This window comes from Triticum aestivum, chromosome 6D, assembly GCF_018294505.1.
Source record: "Triticum aestivum cultivar Chinese Spring chromosome 6D, IWGSC CS RefSeq v2.1, whole genome shotgun sequence".
NCBI lineage: Eukaryota > Viridiplantae > Streptophyta > Magnoliopsida > Poales > Poaceae > Triticum > Triticum aestivum.
The window spans coordinates 447,769,038-447,788,552 of NC_057811.1; the positions used below are offsets into that span (position 1 = coordinate 447,769,038).

At 46.9% G+C, this 19,515-nt stretch overlaps 1 protein-coding gene and 1 pseudogene across 1 annotated transcript; both read left to right on the top strand.

The window, feature by feature from the left end:
• The first annotated feature begins 3,439 nt into the window (after positions 1–3,439).
• On the top strand, positions 3,440–6,000 carry LOC123141911 (endoglucanase 8). Its single transcript, XM_044560978.1, has 2 exons — positions 3,440–3,815; positions 4,464–6,000. The coding sequence occupies exons 1-2, from the start codon at positions 3,567–3,569 to the stop codon at positions 5,739–5,741; spliced, it is 1,527 nt and encodes a 508-aa protein (XP_044416913.1). The 5' UTR covers positions 3,440–3,566; the 3' UTR covers positions 5,742–6,000.
• Positions 6,001–7,734: 1,734 nt separating this feature from the next.
• LOC123142676 (endoglucanase 8-like) lies at positions 7,735–8,733 on the top strand (annotated as a pseudogene).
• Positions 8,734–19,515: the final 10,782 nt, after the last annotated feature.

Genomic DNA, 19,515 nt, shown 5'->3' on the forward strand with positions numbered 1-19,515 from the left:
CACGTAGGTAGTACGGGGGTGTTCGGGTTGGAACCTAAACACACTTGACTCAAGAGTTTGGTCCTTGAAGGAGGTGTTTAGCGCAGCGAACCAGGCAATCGGACTATGTGGCTTTATCACCCTCACTTAGCAATAGAAGTTTGACAATAGGAATGTAGGCGCAGCCCCTAGTTAGTATTTGTTAATCCGGACTAGGGTGCTGTAGACACCTGATCGGGTGGAGGCCGATCCGTCGCATAAGGCGGGAAAAATCGCAAGAGATTTTTTAGCCTCCGAATAGCTGACCAGCTCTCGCCGCATCATGACAGCCAGTTTTCGGCTTTCTCTACTGAGGTGTTTGTCCGGATAAACCAGAAACACAATCGCGGTAGTTCTCTCTTTACTACCCTAGCCGATAGGACGAAACGTAAGGTAGCAAGCACAGGAGCCGGGCAACCCAACTATTGATCAAAGACATGATTCGGAGCCGATACATATAATGCTATATTCGGGGCGCCGAACTATACTTGTAAAAAGTGTTCAGACTTGTTGCCATCGAGTGGAGCGCAATGAAGCCCCTGGCGAATTAAGTCGTACCAAAGTGTACGGGTGCAATCGATAGCGAAATAAAATGAAGTAGTAAGCCAGTGCCACATAAGTTGGGCCGCAAACTGTTTCCATTATAATTTGATTGATACGTCAAAGCGTATTTGTACAAATAGTGCGATAAGCAACAGGGCTATTTAACATGCCGAGACCAAGGGGGAGCTGCGTGTGGGTCCTGAAAACAGGTAGGGTGGTCGTCAAGAAAACCACCTAGATGTTCCACCAGACGTCTATGCTACTTGCCGCCTTGGTATATCCGTCCTTCGAAAGGGTCGATGATTAGGCCGTCGTGAGGGGCCTGTGAAAAAGAAACCTGAAAAGGATAAAAAGAAAAGGAAAAGTATGTGTGCCCAGGGAAGGTCGAGCCATATTATGGACCACAATCGGGTTATGCCTCCGTCTTTGCCCATGGTATTTTGAGTGCGTAGTTATGTACGTGCGGTACGTACGCCGGCATTTGGTCGGGGCTGAGACGGAGGCCGAATTGCTAGTCGAACTCTCAATGAAAGCACCAATGTCGGTGTCAAAATCGGCGGATCTCGGGTAGGGGGTTCCGAACTGTGCGTCTAAGGTTGATGGTAACAGGAGACGGGGGATACCATGTTTACCCAGGTTCGGGCCCTCTTGATGGAGGTAATACCCTACTTCCTGCTTGATTGATCTTGATGAATATGAGGATTACAAGAGTTGATCTACCACGAGATCGTAATGGCTAAACCCTAGATGTTTAGCCTGTATGATTATGATTGCCTTTACGGACTAAACCCTCCGGTTTATATAGACACCGGAGGGGCCTAAGGTTGTACAAAGTCGGTTTACAGAGGAAGGAATCTTCATATCTGAACGACAAGCTTGTCATCCATGCAAAGGAGAGTCCCATCCGGACACGGGAGAAAGTGTTCTATCTTGTATCTTCATGTTCCATTAGTCCGGCCCACGTCACATAGGCCGGACGCCCGAGGACCCCTTAATCTAGGACTCCCTCAGTTGGCATTTGCTGTTTCCTGGCCATTGTATCATGTACACTGATCCAGTTAGAAGTGTAGCAGAGAGCGCGTGTTTCCTGGATCAGTAGCAAAATAATGGCTTCGGCTTTTTTTCAACTGATATCCATGATGCGTTTCTTTAAACCAACCCTACCATTTACAGTAAGCAAAGCTATGGCGACGACGGTAGATTGTCTTCGGCCTTCTTTTTCATTTTACCTGTAACGTGCACTGGATTTTTGGTAGATAAGATCAAGTTGCCGGACGCCACTCTTTGTAGGTTTTTGTGCAGTAGCGTGCTGAACGCAACACCGGTGCAACACACGGTGACCTTTTTCTGTTCTAGTACTTAATTTGTGCTTATGCACATGAAAATAGACATAGCATTTCAGACGAATTCCATTGATTCCAGACCTATGTGGACCAACTTGTCATTGGTGCTATTAGACATTTATGAACATCTTGTGCTGAAATATCAGAAGGAGACGCTTCACTGCTCTCCCTGGTTGGGGAACTGCGAGCAAATCGGTACAGTTTTTTTTGCGGGGTAAATCGGTACAGTTTGTTTGTTCAGTTGCAACAGCTAATACAGTACTACCCTACCTCAAACAGAGTAGCATGCATATATATAGTTGCCAGGTGCAAGTAAAACCACCCCCATTTCTCCATTCCTAGTCGGTTGCTTCGATGGTTAAGCAATCAAGTGAAAGTAGGCACTGCTGAACATTTTAGCGTTTTCCTGACTGTTGGAACTTAGCGTTTTCCTCACCATGGCATTCCTGATTTAGAGCTCGTTGGATAGCTTTACTTACCGTGGGTGCACACGGCATGGTAAGGTAGAAACGGTGTCATGACACATCCTTGTGAGTCTTTTCCCCCTCTTTTGGGCTTTCCATTCGACATTTCAATATTTGTTGCGAAAAGATCCACATCTATTATAAGAGTTCGCCGGAAATACAAAGCATCTCAAATATATAAAAATTACATTGAGATTGCTAGACCATCGAACGACCACTACCGCTGCCAGAACAAGCTGTCGCCGCCCCTCTGTTGGAGCCGACTTGACCTTGTCGATAATAGTCGGGAAGTCTTCGTGCACGTGTCCTTAAGGACTAACACGCGCCCTAGAGCCACAATCGTCACCGGTGAACACTTGAATACATCTGAAGCATCTGCCACCAAAACTCGCCCCGTACGAGAAACCCTAACCTCACTGCCCCAAGGAAACGACAGAAATCTACGCCGGAGCTCCGTCGACTACGTCCAGACGGACGAACTCGAGGAGGATCAGAGCCCGGAAGAAAAACTTGAAGAGAAAGCGCCGCCATCCGCCCTACCACCGCACGTGCAAGGACTAATTAAAAACCCTATAGCCTAAACTACTAGCCGGAGCAGAGGCACATAGATCCCCTTCCACGCCACCAGCTGCTAGAGCAGCAGGCAGATGCAAGGCGAATCCACGGGCTCGCCGGCGAAGAGTGGAGGGGAGAGTTTACCCTAGCCGCCAAGGGTAGATGAGGAAACGGTGTATAGGTTTTCTCTATTTTTCATTTATTTGTTTGACGATTCAACCTTGGTGACTTAAGTGTTGACTTCCTTTGACAAAACTTTAGTATTCAGAATGTGTATAAGCAATATCAATATTATCCCGACATTCACTTTAGGGCAACAGTCACCGTTGCAGTGACGACTGACAAGTATGCTTGACTGTTGCCCTAAAAAAAGCACTTGAGTTTTCTTTTTCACTGCACTAGTTTGGTTCTTGCCATGCATGACAGGCAGGAGAAACTAACCACCAGAGGGAGACCAGCAGCTGACCGTCTGAAACCGAAGCCATTCTGGGCCGAACACTTCGCAACCTCCTGAACGCACTCGCGCCCCTCCCCATTTTAGCTGCCCTTCTCTCGCTCCCTCCTCTGCCACTCCCCACACGGACGGCACGCCCACGCCTCAGCCTCGGCTTCCCCCCCTCCCTCACTCACCAGCGCGGGCGCCATGAAGGAGAAGCACACCCCGGCGAGCTGCCGCGGCGGCGGCGGCGGCGGCGTTCGCTGCGTCGTCGCGCTGCTCCTCGCGGCGCTCGTCCTGTCCGGCGACGTCGCCGGCGCCACCTCTTTCAACTACAAGGACGCGCTCACCAAGTCGATCCTGTTCCTCGAGGCGCAGCGCTCCGGGAAGCTGCCGCCCGACAACCGCATCAAGTGGCGCGGCGACTCCGGCATGGAGGACGGCAAGCTCGCCCATGTACGTATGCAGGCTCGCCGCCGTTGATCTTGCGCTCCTCTCCCGCTTAGTTTCGTTCCTTCGCTTCCATATGTGCTGCCTGCATGCATGAGTTTCTTGGTTTGGTCGATCATGTCCGTCGTGTGCGCATTCATGTTGAATGCATGCATATGTTAAGATGGGTGCGGCGTTCATGGCGTACGTTATGAAATCGCCATGCTTGATTCACGCACGTGTAACTGCTAATTAATGTCGATCGGGTGGCCATCCGAATTTGCATCATATATATGGATCATGTCCGTGTCCGTTGAGCTATTTTCGAGCTAAAAACATTGATGAAACGTCTTCTGGCAAATTGATCTGGTTTGTATGCATGCATTTCAAGCAGCTGATGCATGCATAACCACCGTAAAAAATCACTAAACCACCGTAAAAAGTCACTAATAGCAAACGCTACAGTGTTCTGAGCAATATCTGGCCAAATACATCATTTTAGAATGTCTCGTTAATTGCATGTTATAGCGCGATATAGCAGACTAATAGCGTACTTTGTTCTTTATGGTATATGAATGAGATATGCAAAAAAAAGAGACTAATAGCCTATTTTAAGGAGGTCCACGTTGTATTTTTCATTGTGCATAACGAGAGCATTCTCATTCCATGGATCAGGTTGATCTGACGGGCGGGTACTACGACGCGGGCGACAACGTGAAGTACGGCCTCCCGCTGGCGTTCACGGTGACGACGCTGGCGTGGGCGGCGCTGGCGTTCAAGCCGGAGCTGCAGGCGGCGGGGGAGCTGAAGCACGTGCAGGAGGCCATCAGGTGGGGCACCGACTACATCCTCAAGTGCGCCGCCAAGAAGAACCACATGTGGGTCCAGGTGGGCGACCCCAACCTGGACCATCAGTGCTGGGTCCGCCCCGAGAACATGCCCACGCCCCGCACCCTCTACCAGATCGACGGCAACACCCCCGGCACCGAGATCGCCGCCGAGACCGCCGCCGCCCTCGCCGCCTCCGCCATGGTCTTCCGCAACGACAAGAACTACGCCCGCCGCCTCATGAACAAGGCCAAGCTGCTCTACCAGTTCGCCAAGAGCCACCTCAAGACGTACGACGGCGAGTGCCCCTTCTACTGCTCCTACTCCGGCTACAACGACGAGCTGCTCTGGGCCGCCACCTGGCTCTTCATGGCCACCAAGCGCCAGGTCTACGCCGACTTCATCACCCACGAGGCCATCTCCTCCAGCGTCGCCGAGTTCAGCTGGGACCTCAAGTACCCCGGCGCGCAGATCCTCCTCGCCCCGCACAACATGAACGCCAGCGGCGGCATGCAGAGCTACAAGACGCAGGCCGACAACTTTGTCTGCGCCGTGCTCCCCGACACCCCCTTCCACCAGGTCTTTATCACCCCCGGCGGCATGATCCACCTCCGCGACGGCGCCAACTCGCAGTACGTCACCGGCACAGCCTTCCTCTTCCTCGTCTACGCCGACTGGCTCGACACCGCCCGCCAGGACGTCATGTGCGGCGCCACGCCCATCAAGCCCGCCAGGCTTAGGGAGTTCGCCAAGCAGCAGATGGACTACCTCCTCGGCGACAACCCGAGGGGGAGGTCCTACGTCGTCGGCTTCGGGTCCAACCCGCCGACGCAGCCGCACCACCGCGGCGCGTCCACGCCGGTGCTCAAGCCCGGGACGGTGGTCAACTGCGGCATGAGCTTCGGCGACTGGTTCGCGCCCGACCGGCCCAATCCCAACGAGCTCACGGGGGCCATCATGGGCGGGCCCGACGGCGCCGACAACTTCATCGACAAGCGCAACGCGTCGGCGTGCACCGAGCCGTGCACCTACATCAACTCCCTCGCCATCGGCGCGCTCGCCGCGCTCGCCGGCCGCGGGCCCAACCTCGTCGCCTCCAAGTCCCACGGATACGATCAGATGTAGTATCGGTTGATTCGGACGTTGAGCCGGCCCGTCGATCCATACCACAAACCACATGCTTGCGTTGCATGCATGTTCTCCTCGGATAGTTTCTTTCTCACTCGCGCTTTGTCTCTGCTTCTCAGTTTAATTAGGAAAGTACCTTCTTGATTGTGTTATTTTAGTTAATCCGTTCTTTATGACCAAATTGATGTGTAGTATGTGTCAGTTGGTACTTAATCAATTATGTCGCATTCAGACTAATTAAGTATTTCAATTTTTACATGTTTGGCTAATTCTGGGTTGCCTCGTAAAAATCTCTAGGGGTTGTTTGGATAGTCAGTTTATAGAGAACCCATTTTGTTTAAACGCAATTTCTGTTATAACAACCTAAAAACTTGTTTTGGATTATCCAACAAAAACGGGATAAGTCAAACTGAGTTTTCTAAAAACCCAAAAAGTGAGTTTTTAGAAAAACGACTAATAGTGGTTTTTCTATATACCCGTTTCGTACGTACGTACAAGTAGATGGCAACGGACTGGGCGTCCTCGTTGTGGTGATCGACTAAGTTCCACCGGCGGTACCTCACGGCAAGCCCCGCCGGCACCGTGTTGGTCCCGGCGCCCATGGCTACGGCTGCGAACTATTGCTGACGATGTGTTGTTCCAGTGCGAGCAGCACGACCTGCTTAGCGGCCACGGCAACGACTATGACACCATTGACGACGACGTGTTCTCGGCGTGAGCAGCACAACCTCCTCAGCAGCCATGGCGACAACTGCTACACCATTGACCGTGGTGTGTTGTGCTTGATGGGAGCAGCGCGACCTCCTCAGCGCGTCCATGGCGACGGCTGCGACACCACCGAAGGGGGCGCGTGTTGTTTTCGACAGGAGCACCGCGGCCTCCTTATCGCCCATGGCGACAGCTATGACACCATCGACGGCAGCAACGTTGCTCCCGAGTCCCGATGCGAGAAGCGGAACCTCGTCAGCGTCCATGGCCACTGCTGTGACACCACGTGCTGGAGAGCCATTTTACTCTCCTCTTCTGTTAAAGCTGGTTCTCCCGGTCGAGAACATTGGCACGGCGCTTGGATAGCTGAAACCATCGGCGTAGCGCTTGCGCGGCACCGCGTCGGTGCTTGTCATTGGCACGGTGAATACAAGCAGGACGAATACATACGTAGACTAGTACTTCCCGCCTTCCGGGTAACCAACAAGAGCACGTTGAGAAGCTCAAATATGATGCTCAACGAAATCTATACATAATACAACTCGTTGCTTCCCGAACGAAAAACTACATAACCACGTTATAATTTTTCTTGATCCAAACAAGGAACTATATATACTTATCTTAACAGAAAAACTAACTAAAACTGGTTTTCCTAAAAACCCTCCTAAAACTCGTTTCCCAAAATCTGGCATCTAATTCTTAGTATCCAAACAACCACTTAGATTCACTAAGCTCTCTGGGATTGGAGCTCTACCGATTTTCATGTCTGCCCCGATTTTGACTGGGTCGTGTGTTGGGAGCACTTCATGCATCGGTTGCCCAGGCCCGCTAGCGAAGGAAATGTTTGTTGTGATACGAACACGACAACATCTAGGGTGTGTTTGGTTACCCGCATCGGGCCCAACCAGGCCCGCGCGGGAAGAAAGAAGCCTGTTTGGTTGCCCGTTTTCACTGTTGGGCCTGCATCGCACGCTTCTTAAAGCATCTCTGGGCCTGACTCACTAGAAACGCACGAATCTGCAGTTTCTCCAGGGCCAGGCCCGAGCGGTGCACGTGGGCGGCGGCGGCTGCACGCGCGCGCCATGCTTGAGAAGCCGCCTTGCTTCCCGAAGCGCCGGCAGTTATTAGCCTCACCGCCCCTCACCACTCCCTCTCCCCACTCTTCCCCACTTTCCCAACTCTCACCGGCGGCGGCGGATCGGAGCAGAGGAAGAAGACCACCGGACTCCATCACCGGCGGCGGCGGATCGGAGCAGAGGAAGAAGACCACCGGACTCCATCAATGGCGGTAAGCACTTCTCTCTCTTCGACATGCATGCTAGATTCGATCCACAGCGGAGGGGAATGAGGAATAGAGGTAGATAAGCATACTAGTTCTTAGCAGTTCATACGAGTTCATACATGCAAGATCGGAATGCAGAAGGGTTGGGCCACCGGCATACTAGTGCCCCTTCTACTGCTCCTACTCGGGCTACAATGACGAGCTCCTCTGGGCTGCCACCTGGCTCTTCATGGCCACCAAGCGCCAGGTCTACGCCGACTTCATCACCCACGAGGCCATCTCCTCCAGCGTAGCCGAGTTCAGCTGGGACCTCAAGTACCCCGGCGCGCAGATCCTCCTCGCCCAGCACAACATGACCGCCAGCGGTGGCATGCAGAGCTACAAGACACAAGCCGACAACTTCGTCTGCGCCGTGCTCCCCGACACCCCCTTCCACCAGGTCTTCATCACCCCTGGCGGCATGATCCACCTCCGCGACGGTGCCAATTCGCAGTATGTCACCGGAACCGTCTTCCTCTTCCTCGTCTATGCCGACTGGCTCGATAGCGCCCGCCAGGACGTCATGTGCGGCGCCATGCCCATCAAGCGCCAGGGCCAGGGAGTTCGCCAAGCAGCAGATGGACTACCTCCTGGGGGCCAACCCGACGGGGAGGTCCTACATCGTCGGCTTCGGGGCCAACCCTCCCACGCAGCCGCACCAGCGCGGCGCGTCCACGCCGGTACTCAAGCCCGGGACGGTCGTCAACTGCGGCATGAGCTTCGGCGACTGGTTCGCGCTCGACCGGGGCCGACAACTTCATCGACAAGCGCAACGCGTTGGCGTGCACCGAGCCCTGCACCTACATCAACTCCCTCGCCATCGGCGCGCTGCGCCGCGGGCCCAACCTCGTCGCCTCCCACTCCCAGTCCCAGTGGACGTGGATTTTTAGAACATCTGCACCCGGGCCCTGCTATCCTGGATGTCCAATATTTGCTTTAAGATCTGTGCAACACAACTAACTTTCTATATGAAATTTTCTCTTTTTTGCTTCTCTCACATAGAACATGTCTTGAAGTTCAAACCTTTGCAGCGTGGCAAAACTTTCTATCTAGAATATAGGATAAATATTTTAGAATTTTTTGTCAAACATAAATATACAAAATATGATTTTTTAATCTAGAAAATCATAATTTGTATATTTATATTTGATCAAAAAATCTGAAAGATTTATCCTAGATTCTATATAGAAAACTTTGCCACGCTGCAAAGGTTTGAACTTCAAAACATGTTTTATGCGAGAGAAAAAAAAATGTGTTTACACGAATCGCGATGCGCAGAATGAATGACTAGATAGAAAGGCCTGAATGCAGGTGTTCTATTATATGTTTTCGCCAGTGCCACGGATACCATCAGATGTAGTATCGGTTGATTCGCCGCATGTTGACTCCTCGGATCGTTTCTTTCTCACTCTCGCTTTGTCTCTGCTTCTCAGTTTAATTAGGGAAGTACCTTCTTGGTTAATTAATTGTGTTATTTGAATTAATCCGTACTTTATGACCAAATTGATGTGCACGTGTCAGTTAGTACTTGATTAATTATCTCGCATTCAGACTAATTAAGTATTCCAATTTTTACATGTTTGGCTAATTCTGCACGGCCTAGTAAAAATCTGTACATTCACTAAGCTCTCTGGGTTTGGAGCTCCGATGGTTGATCACGTCTATCAATTTTATGTCTGCCCCGATTTTGACTGGGTCATGCGCTCGGAGCACTTCGTGCATCGGTTGCCCAGCCAGGCCCGTCGGCAAAGGAAATGTCGTTCAGACTACCTACAGTGAGAGTAACATAGGTGGTAACATAACACTTATATAGGCAAAATAGATGATGTGGCATGTAATTAATGAAGAAAAAGAAACATGTGGTAACATAGCTAGTTACTGTAACATCACACATATCAAAAAAGATAAGTCTACAAAGTAATAAATGAAGTGATGCATGACACAACACATATGTTACTACCCACTGTGGAGGTAGTAACATAGACTAGTAACATATGCATGTTACTAGTCTAAGCTACTACCCATTGTGACTAGTCTCAGTGGGCCACACGTGTGAGGGAGAGCGACACATGTTTTCCAGCTGAAACAACGAGAAGCTAGGTTTAGATCCCCTCCCCTCCCTTCTTTAAATAAAGGACGCCGATAACTGCCACACGTGTGGTATATTCGACATGCGCCCACACACTGTGTGTGGTGTGAGCAGCAGGCAACCCACACAGCCTTGTGTGGGCGAATATTAGAACTGCCCACACGTGTGGCAGGAGGAGCACCCTACCACATGACTCGTTCAGTACGAGGGGATCGATCCCCTGCACGAATTCGTTCGTCAAGGTAAACCCACAGCCCCACACGCCTCGATCACACCAGGCCCTTTTCCATGTGAAAAAAAGGAACAAAAAGCCCACTGAAAATGAATTAAATGAAAAGGCCCAGATTTTGGTTTTTTTTTGACAAAAAAAGCCCAGATTTTGCTCAACTACTGAAAAAAGCAAAAAAATTGACATTCAAGTTTGACCAAACTATTTGCCATTATATTGTTTTTAACAATGGCAAAAGGTACATAAACACATATTTAATCCCCTCAAAATGAAATATGGCAAATCTGCCATGACAAAAAAAAATCAATATTGCCATGTGAAAAAAACACAAATAGTTGAAAAGTTCATGTGAAAAAACCACAAAAAATTGACAGGACAACAAAAAGATAAAAATACAATGGCAATTAAAATTGCAGTGTTTTCAAGGAGTTTTTTTTGCCGTGCGTGAGACAAAACACAAAAGGTTGAAAAATCAAGTATGAACAAAAGAGATTTGCCATGGCAGATTGGTATCAAAGAAGTGCCATGTTTTGTATGATGAATTTATCGTGTGTGAAAAACATAAAAATTGGAGATTCAAGTATGAAACAAGAAACTTGACATGGCAAATTTGTATCAAGAATTGCCGTGTGTTTGTATGATGAATTTGCCATGTGCGAAAAAAAATAAAAAATAGAAAATCAAGTATGAACAAGAAAAATGCCATGACAGATTCATATCAAAACTCGCCACGAGAAACTCACATAAGCTAAACTGGCCATGAACAAGAAAATTGGCATGGCAGATTCATATTGAAACTTGCCACGACAGAAAAAATCATGTAAACTAAATTGCCATGATTTGAACACTAAATTTGCCATGATCAATAAACTAAATTTGCCATGAACTAATGAACTAAAATTTGCCATGATCAATAAACCAAATTTGTATCAAAACTTGGCATGGCAGATTTGTATCAAGAAATTGTTGTGTTCCTGTGTGATGAATTTGCCATGTGTGTAAAAAACCCATAAAAAAGTTGAAAATCAAAATGAACAAGAAAATTGCCACGGCAGATTCGTACAAAAACTTGCCATGGCAAAATTCGTATCAAGAATTGTCATGTGTTTGAATGATGAATTTGCTGTGTGTGAAAAAACACAAAAAAGTTGAAAATCAAGTATGAACAAGAAAAAATGCCGTGGCAGATTCGTATCAAAACTTGCCACGGCGAAATTCACTAAATTTGTCATGTACAAGAAAAATTGCCATGCCAGATTCATATTGAAAATTGCCATGGCAGATTCATATGTAAACTAGATTGCCATGATTTGAAAACTAAGTTTGCCATGATCAATAAACTAAATTTGCCATGATTTGTGAACTAAATTTGCCATGAACCAGTAAACTAAAATTTGCCATGATCAATAACCCAAATTTGCATCAAAACTTGGCATGGCAGATTTGTATCAAGAATTGCCATGTTTTGGTATGATGAATTTGTCGTGTGTGTAAAAAACACAAAAAGTTGAAAAATCAAAAAAATATGAAGAAGAAATTCGTAAACTAAATTTGCCACGGCAGATTCGTACCAAAACTTGCCATGGCAAATTCGTATCAAGAATTGCCGTGTGTTTGAATGATGAATTTGTCGTGTGTGAAAGAAAAGTTGAAAATCAAGTATGAACAAGAAAAGGTGCCATGGCAGATTTGTTTCAAAACTTGCCATGGCAAAAATCACATAAATTAAAATTTGCCATGATTTGACAAAAATTGCCATGACTAGTAAACTAAATTGACCATGGACCAAATAAACTAAATTTGTCATGATCAAATAAAATCAGTTTTGCCGTGATCAATAAACTAAATTTGCCATGGCAATAAACTAAATTTGCCATTATCAACAAACCAAATTTGCCGTGGTTAAGTAAGAAACAAAAGCATAAAATATTTTCGTGGGCATGTTAAAAAAAACTAAATTTATCATGGCAGATAAACATGACATTTCTGCCATGGCAAACTTTGAAAAAATGGGTCACAGGAACAATTTCTAAACTTGCTATGTGATCAAGTGCAGAAATTGACATGCTATGTACACATAGTGCGACAACTTTAAAAAAACAAGCATGGCAAGAACATGAGAAAAGAATTGCCATGAATAGTTTACAGTTAACAGGAAAACTTACTTCCAATTGCCATAACAGAAAACATAGCTAAAAGAAGTTTGTACTAATTGAAGACGAACTTAAGTAATCGATTCAAGTTTGCCATGGTCAGTACTACTCACACGGCAATTAGAAAAGCTAATAAAGTTCACCATGGTCAATGTAATAAAAATGCCATGTTTCGTAAGGTAATTTGCCATGCTAAATCCAATAAAACTGCAATGTCAAAGCATATTGCACAATGTATAGCATTTCAGTTTTCACTGAAAAAAGAGGCACTGAAAAACTACAAATGAATTTGGCATGGTCATATTGCCGTCTGGCCATTTGTGAATTTCGCATGGTCGGTGAAAAAAATAATTTGCCACTGTCAGTATAAATAGAAGTGCCAAAAAAATACCAGTAGAGATAGACATCATCTGAGCTTAACGATTGTAGCCATGGAAATTGATGAACAACATCCGAGCTTAATCATGGTTGCCATTTTCATACAATTTTAATGTTGTGGGAGTAATTTCAAAAGGATAGTTGTGATGAAACAGGGCAAAAATGACATAAAAAGTAACCATGGCTCAGTGGATGTAAGTTGCCACACACATATGATAGAATTTGCCATGTTTGTGAGTCAGAGGACCTAGACATCTAGAAAGTGTGATTTATCAGAAAAATGTCAAGCTACTGCTCTACCACACACCCAAGGATTGGCTAACACTAACAGTCCGCTACCCATGCTCTCCCCAGAGCCAGAACCGCCGCCTCTGCGAGTCGCCGGAAACAAATGATGGATGGAGTCATGGAACCCACTCACCTAGCAGCCCACCGCTGATACGCCACCATGGGGCTGCACTAGATCTATGTCTTTGGGCTGGTTGGAGCATGAAAGGCATCGAGCGCGCAGGCGGGAGCACCGACCCGCTACCACGACGCTCGCGCCAGGCGTGTTGCAGGCCTCCATCGACAGGCTCCCGTGCCTAACGCTGGCGAGCCAGGATCCTCGCTCCTCACGCCGACGATGCGAGCGGCCAACAACAGGATGAAGGAAATATGCCCTAGAGGCAATAATAAAGTTATTATTTATTTCCTTATTTCATGATAAATGTTTATTATTCATGCTAGAATTGTATTAACCGGAAACATTACATGTGTGAATACATAGACAAACAGAGTGTCACTAGTATGCCTCTACTTGACTAGCTCGTTAATTGAAGATGGTTGAGTTTCCTAGCCATGGACATGAGTTGTCATTTGATTAACGGGATCACATCATTAGGAGAATGATGTGATTGACTTGACCCATTCCGTTAGCTTAGCACTTGATCATTTAGTATGTTGCTATTGCTTTCTTCATGACTTATACATGTTCCTATGAATATGAGATTATGCAACTCCCGTTTACCGGAGGAACACTTTGTATTCTACCAAATGTCACAACGTAACTGGATGATTATAAAGGTGCTGTACAGGTGTCTCCAAAGGTACTTGTTGGGTTGGCGTATTTCGAGATTAGAATTTGTCACTCCGATTGTCGGAGAGGTATCTCTGGGCCCACTCGCTAATGCACATCATTTAAGTCTTGCAAGAATTGCAACTAATGAGTTAGTTGCGGGATGATGTATTATGGAACGAGTAAAGAGACTTTTCTGTAACGAGATTGAACTAGGTATTGAGATACCGACGATCGAATCTCGGGCAAGTAACATACCGATGACAAAGGGAACAACGTATGTTGTTATGCGGTTTGACCGATAAAGATCTTCGTAGAATATGTGGGAGTTGTTGGAAATATGCCCTAGAGGCAATAATAAATTGGTTATTATTATATTTCATTATTCATGATAATCGTTTATTATCCATGCTAGAATTGTATTGATAGGAAACTCAGATACATGTGTGGATACATAGACAACACCATGTCCCTAGTAAGCCTCTAGTTGACTAGCTCGTTGATCAATAGATGGTTACGGTTTCCTGACCATGGACATTGGATGTCGTTGATAACGGGATCACATCATTAGGAGAATGATGTGATGGACAAGACCCAATCCTAAGCATAGCATAAAAGGTCGTATAGTTTCGTTTGCTAGAGCTTTTCCAATGTCAAGTATCTTTTCCTTAGACCATGAGATCGTGCAACTCCCGGATACCGTAGGAGTGCTTTGGATGTGCCAAACGTCACAACGTAACTGGGTGACTATAAAGGTGCACTACGGGTATCTCCGAAAGTGTCTGTTGGGTTGGCACGGATCAAGACTGGGATTTGTCACTCCGTGTGACGGAGAGGTATCTCTGGGCCCACTCGGTAATGCATCATCATAATGAGCTCAATGTGACTAAGTCGTTAGTCATGGTATCATGCATTGCGGTACGAGTAAAGAGACTTGCCGGTAACGAGATTGAACAAGGTATTGGGATACCGACGATCGAATCTCGGGCAAGTAAAATACCGTTTGACAAAGGGAATTGCATACGGGATTGATTGAATCCTCGACACCGTGGTTCATCCGATGAGATCATCGTGGAACATGTGGGAGCCAACATGGGTATCCAGATCCCGCTGTTGGTTATTGACCGGAGAGGCGTCTCGGTCATGTCTGCATGTCTCCCGAACCCGTAGGGTCTACACACTTAAGGTTCGGTGACGCTTGGGTTGTAGAGATATATGTATGCGGAAACCCAAAAGTTGTTCGGAGTCCCAGATGAGATCCCGGACGTCACGAGAGGTTCCGGAATGGTCCGGAGGTGAAGAATTATATATAGGAAGTCAAGTTTCGGCCACCGGGAAAGTTTCGGGGGTTACCGGTATTGTACCGGGACCACCGGAAGGGTCCCGGGGGTCCACCGGGTGGGGCCACCTATCCCGGAGGGCCCCATGGGCTGAAAGTGGAAGGGAACCAGCCCCTAGTGGGCTGGGCGCCCCCCCCATGGGCCTCCCCCCATGCGCCTAGGGTTGGGAACCCTAGGGTGGGGGGACTTCCCCTTGCCTTGGGGGGCAAGGCACTCCTTTCCACCCCTTGGCCGCCGCCCCCCCCAACCCTAGATGGGTTTTGGCCGGCCCCCCCTCCCAAGGGGGCCTATATAAAGGGGGGAGGGAGGGCAGAAACACACAGCCTTGGGCGCCTCCCTCCTCCCCTGCAACACCTCTCTCCCTCTCTCTCGCAGAAGCTTGGCGAAGCCCTGCCGGAGACCTGCTACATCCACCACCACGCCGTCGTGCTGCTGGATCTCCATCAACCTCTCCTTCCCCCTTGCTGTATCAAGAAGGAGGAGACGTCGCTGCACCGTACGTGTGTTGAACGCGGAGGTGCCGTCCGTTCGGCACTCGGTCATCGGTGATTTGGGTCACGGCGAGTACGACTCCGTCATCCACGTTCATTGGAACGCTTCCGCTCGCGATCTACAAGGGTATGTAGATGCACTCCTTTCCCCTCGTTGCTAGTAGACTCCATAGATGCATCTTGGTGAGCGTAGGAAAATTTTAAAATTATGCTACGATTCCCAACAGTGGCATCATGAGCCAGGTCTATGCGTAGTTACTATGCACGAGTAGAACACAAAGCAGTTGTGGGCGTTGAGTTTGCCAATTCTTCTTGCCGCTACTAGTCGTTTCTTGTTTCGGCGGCATTGTAGGATGAAGCGGCCCGGACCGACCTTACACGTACGCTTACGTGAGACAGGTTCCACCGACTGACATGCACTAGATGCATAAGGTGGCTAGCGGGTGTCTGTCTCTCCTACTTTAGTCGGAACGGATTCGATGAAAAGGGTCCTTATGAAGGGTAAATAGAAATTGGCAAATCACGTTGTGGTCATACGTAGGTAAGAAAACGTTCTTGCTAGAAACCTACAAACCACGTAAAAACTTGCAACAACAATTAGAGGACGTCTAACTTGTTTTTGCAGCAAGTGCTATGTGATGTGATATGGCCAGAAGATGTGATGAATGACATATGTGATGTATGATATTGATCATATTCTTGTAATAGGAATCACGACTTGCATGTCGATGAGTATGACAACCGGCAGGAGCCATAGGAGTTGTCTTTATTATTTTGCATGACCTGCGTGTCATTGAATAACGCCATGTAAATTACTTTACTTTGTTGCTAAACGCGTTAGCCATAGAAGTAGAAGTAATCGTCGGCGTGACGACTTCATGAAGACACAATGATGGAGATCATGGTGTCATGCCGGTGACGAAGATGATCATGGTGCCCCGAAGATGGAGATCAAAGGAGCGTGATGATATTGGCCATATCATGCCACTATTTGATTGCATGTGATGTTTATCATGTTTTTGCATCTTATTTGCTTAGAACGACGGTAGTAAGTAAGATGATCCCTTATAATAATTTCAAGAAAGTGTTCAGCCTAACTGTGCACCGTTGCGAAGGTTCGTTGTTTCGAAGTACCACGTGATGATCGGGTGTGATAGATTCTAACGTTCGAATACAACGGGTGTTGACGAGCCTAGCATGTACAGACATGGCCTCGGAACACACGCAATACACTTAGGTTGACTTGACGAGCCTAGCATGTACAGACATGGCCTCGGAACACGGAGGACCGAAAGGTCGAGCATGAGTCGTATAGAAGATACGATCAACATGGAGATGTTCACCGATCTTGACTAGTCCGTCTCACGTGATGATCGGACACGGCCTAGTTAAACTCGGATCATGTTTCACTTAGATGACTAGAGGGATGTCTATCTGAGTGGGAGTTCATAATCAGATGAACTTCATTATCATGAACATAGTCAAAAAGGTATTTGCAAATTATGTCATAGCTTGCGCTTTAGTTCTACTGGTTAAGATATGTTCCTAGAGAAAATTTAGTTGAAAGTTGGTAGTAGAAATTATGCGGACTGGGTCCGTAAACTGAGGATTGTCCTCATTGCTGCACAGAAGGCTTATGTTCTTAATGCACCGCTCGGTGTGCTGAACCTCAGCGTCGTCTGTAGATGTTACGAAACATCTGACATACACGTTTTGATGACTACGTGATAGTTCAGTGCGGTTTAGAATTGTGGCACCAAAGACGTTTTTGAAACGTCGCAGAACATGTGAGATGTTCCGAAGACTGAAATTGGGATTTCAGACTAGTGCCCACGTCAAGAGGTATGAGACCTCTGACAAGTTTCTTAAGCCTGCAAACTAAGGGAGAAAAGCTCAATCGTTGAGCGTGTGCTCAGGTTGTCTGAGTGCCACAATCGCTTGAATCGAGTGGGAGTTAATCTCCCAGATGAGATAGTGATAGTTCTCCATAGTCACTGCCACCAAGCTAGTAGAGCTTCGTGATGAACTATAACATATCAAGGATAGTTATGATGATCCTTGAGCTATTCGCGATGTTTGACACCGCGAGAGTAGAAATCAAGAAGGAGCATCAATTGTTGATGGTTAGTAAAACCACTAGTTTAAGAAGGGCAAGGGCAAAAGGGATACTTCATGAAACAGCAAGTCGTTTGCTGCTCTAGTGAAGAATCCCAAGGTTGAACCCAAACCCAAGACTAAGTGCTTCTGTAAGGAGAGGAACGGTCACTGAAGCAGTACTACCCTAGATACTTGGTAGATGAGAAGGCAGGCAAGGTCGACAGAAGTATATCGGATATACGTTATATGAATGTGTACTTTACTAGTACTCCTAGCAGCACCAGGGTATTAGATACCGGTTCGGTTGCTAAGTGTTAGTAACTCGAAATAAAAGCTGCGGAATAAATGGAGACTAGCTAAAGGTGAGATGACGATATGTGTTGGAAGTGTTTCCAAGGTTGATGTGATCAAGCATCGCATGCTCCCTCTACCATCGAGATTTGGTGTTTGCGTTGAACATGATTGTATTATGTTTACCGCAAAACGGTTATTCATTTAAGGAGAATAATGGTTACTCTGTTTATTTGAATAATACCTTCAATGGTCTTGCACCTAAAATGAATCTCGATCGTAGTGATACACATGTTCATGCCAAAAGATATAAGATAGTAATGATAGTACCACATACTTGTGGCACTGCAATTTGAGTCATATTGGTATAGAACGCATGAAGAAGCTCCATGTAAATGGATCTTTGGACTCAGTCGTTTTTGAAAAGATTGAGACATGCGAACCATGTCTATTGGTATATATGCATGAAGAAACTCCATGCAGATGGATCGTTTGGACTCACTTGATTTTGAATCACTTGAGACATGCAAATCATACCACATGGGCAAGATGACTGAAAGTCCTCGTTTTCAGTGAGATGGAACAAGAGAGCAACTTATTGGAAGTAATACATTTTGATGTACGCAGTCCAATGAGTGCTGAGGCATGCAGTGGATATCGTTATGTTCTTACTTCACAGATGATTTGAGTAGATGCTGAGTGTATTTACTTGATGAAACACTAGTCTGAATTATTGAAAGGTTCAAGTAATTTCAGAGTGAAGTTGAAGATCGTCGTGACAAGAGGATAAAATGTCTGTGATATGATCATAGAGATGAGTATCTGAGATACGAGTTTGGCACACAATTGAGACATTGTGGAAAGTGTTTCACAATTAATACCGCCTGGAACACCATAGTGTGATGGTGTGTCCGAACATCATAACTGCACCCCTATTGGATATGGTGCATACCATGATGTTTCTTATCGAATTACCACTATCGTTTATGGGTTAGGCATTAGAGACAACCGCATTCACTTTAAAAGGGGCACCACGCAATTCCGTTGAGACGACACCGTTTAGAGAAACCTAAGTTGTCGTTTCTTAAAAGTTTGGGGCTGCGATGCTTATGTGGAAAAGTTTCAGGCTGATAAGCTCGAACCCAAAGCAGATAAATGCATCTTCATAGAATACCCAAAAACAGTTGGGTATACCTCCTATTTCAGATCTGGAAGCAAAAGTAATTGCTTCTAGAAACGAGTCCTTTCTCGAGGAAAAGTTTCTCTCGAAAGAATTGAGTGGGAGGATGGTGGAGACCTGATAAGGTTATTGAACCGTCGCTTCAACTAGTGTGTAGCAGGGCACATGAAGTTGTTCCTGTGGCACCTACACCAATTGAAGTGGAAGCTTATGATAGTGATCATGAAACTTCGGATCAAGTCACTACCAAACCTCGTAGGACGACGAGGATGCGCACTACTTCAGAGTAATGCGTGATCCTGTCTTGGAAGTCATGTTGCTAGACAACAATGAACCTACGAGCTATGGAGAAGCGATGGTGGGCCCATATTCCAACGAATGGCTCGAGGCCATGAAATCCGAGATAGAATCCATGTATCAGAACAAAGCATGGACTT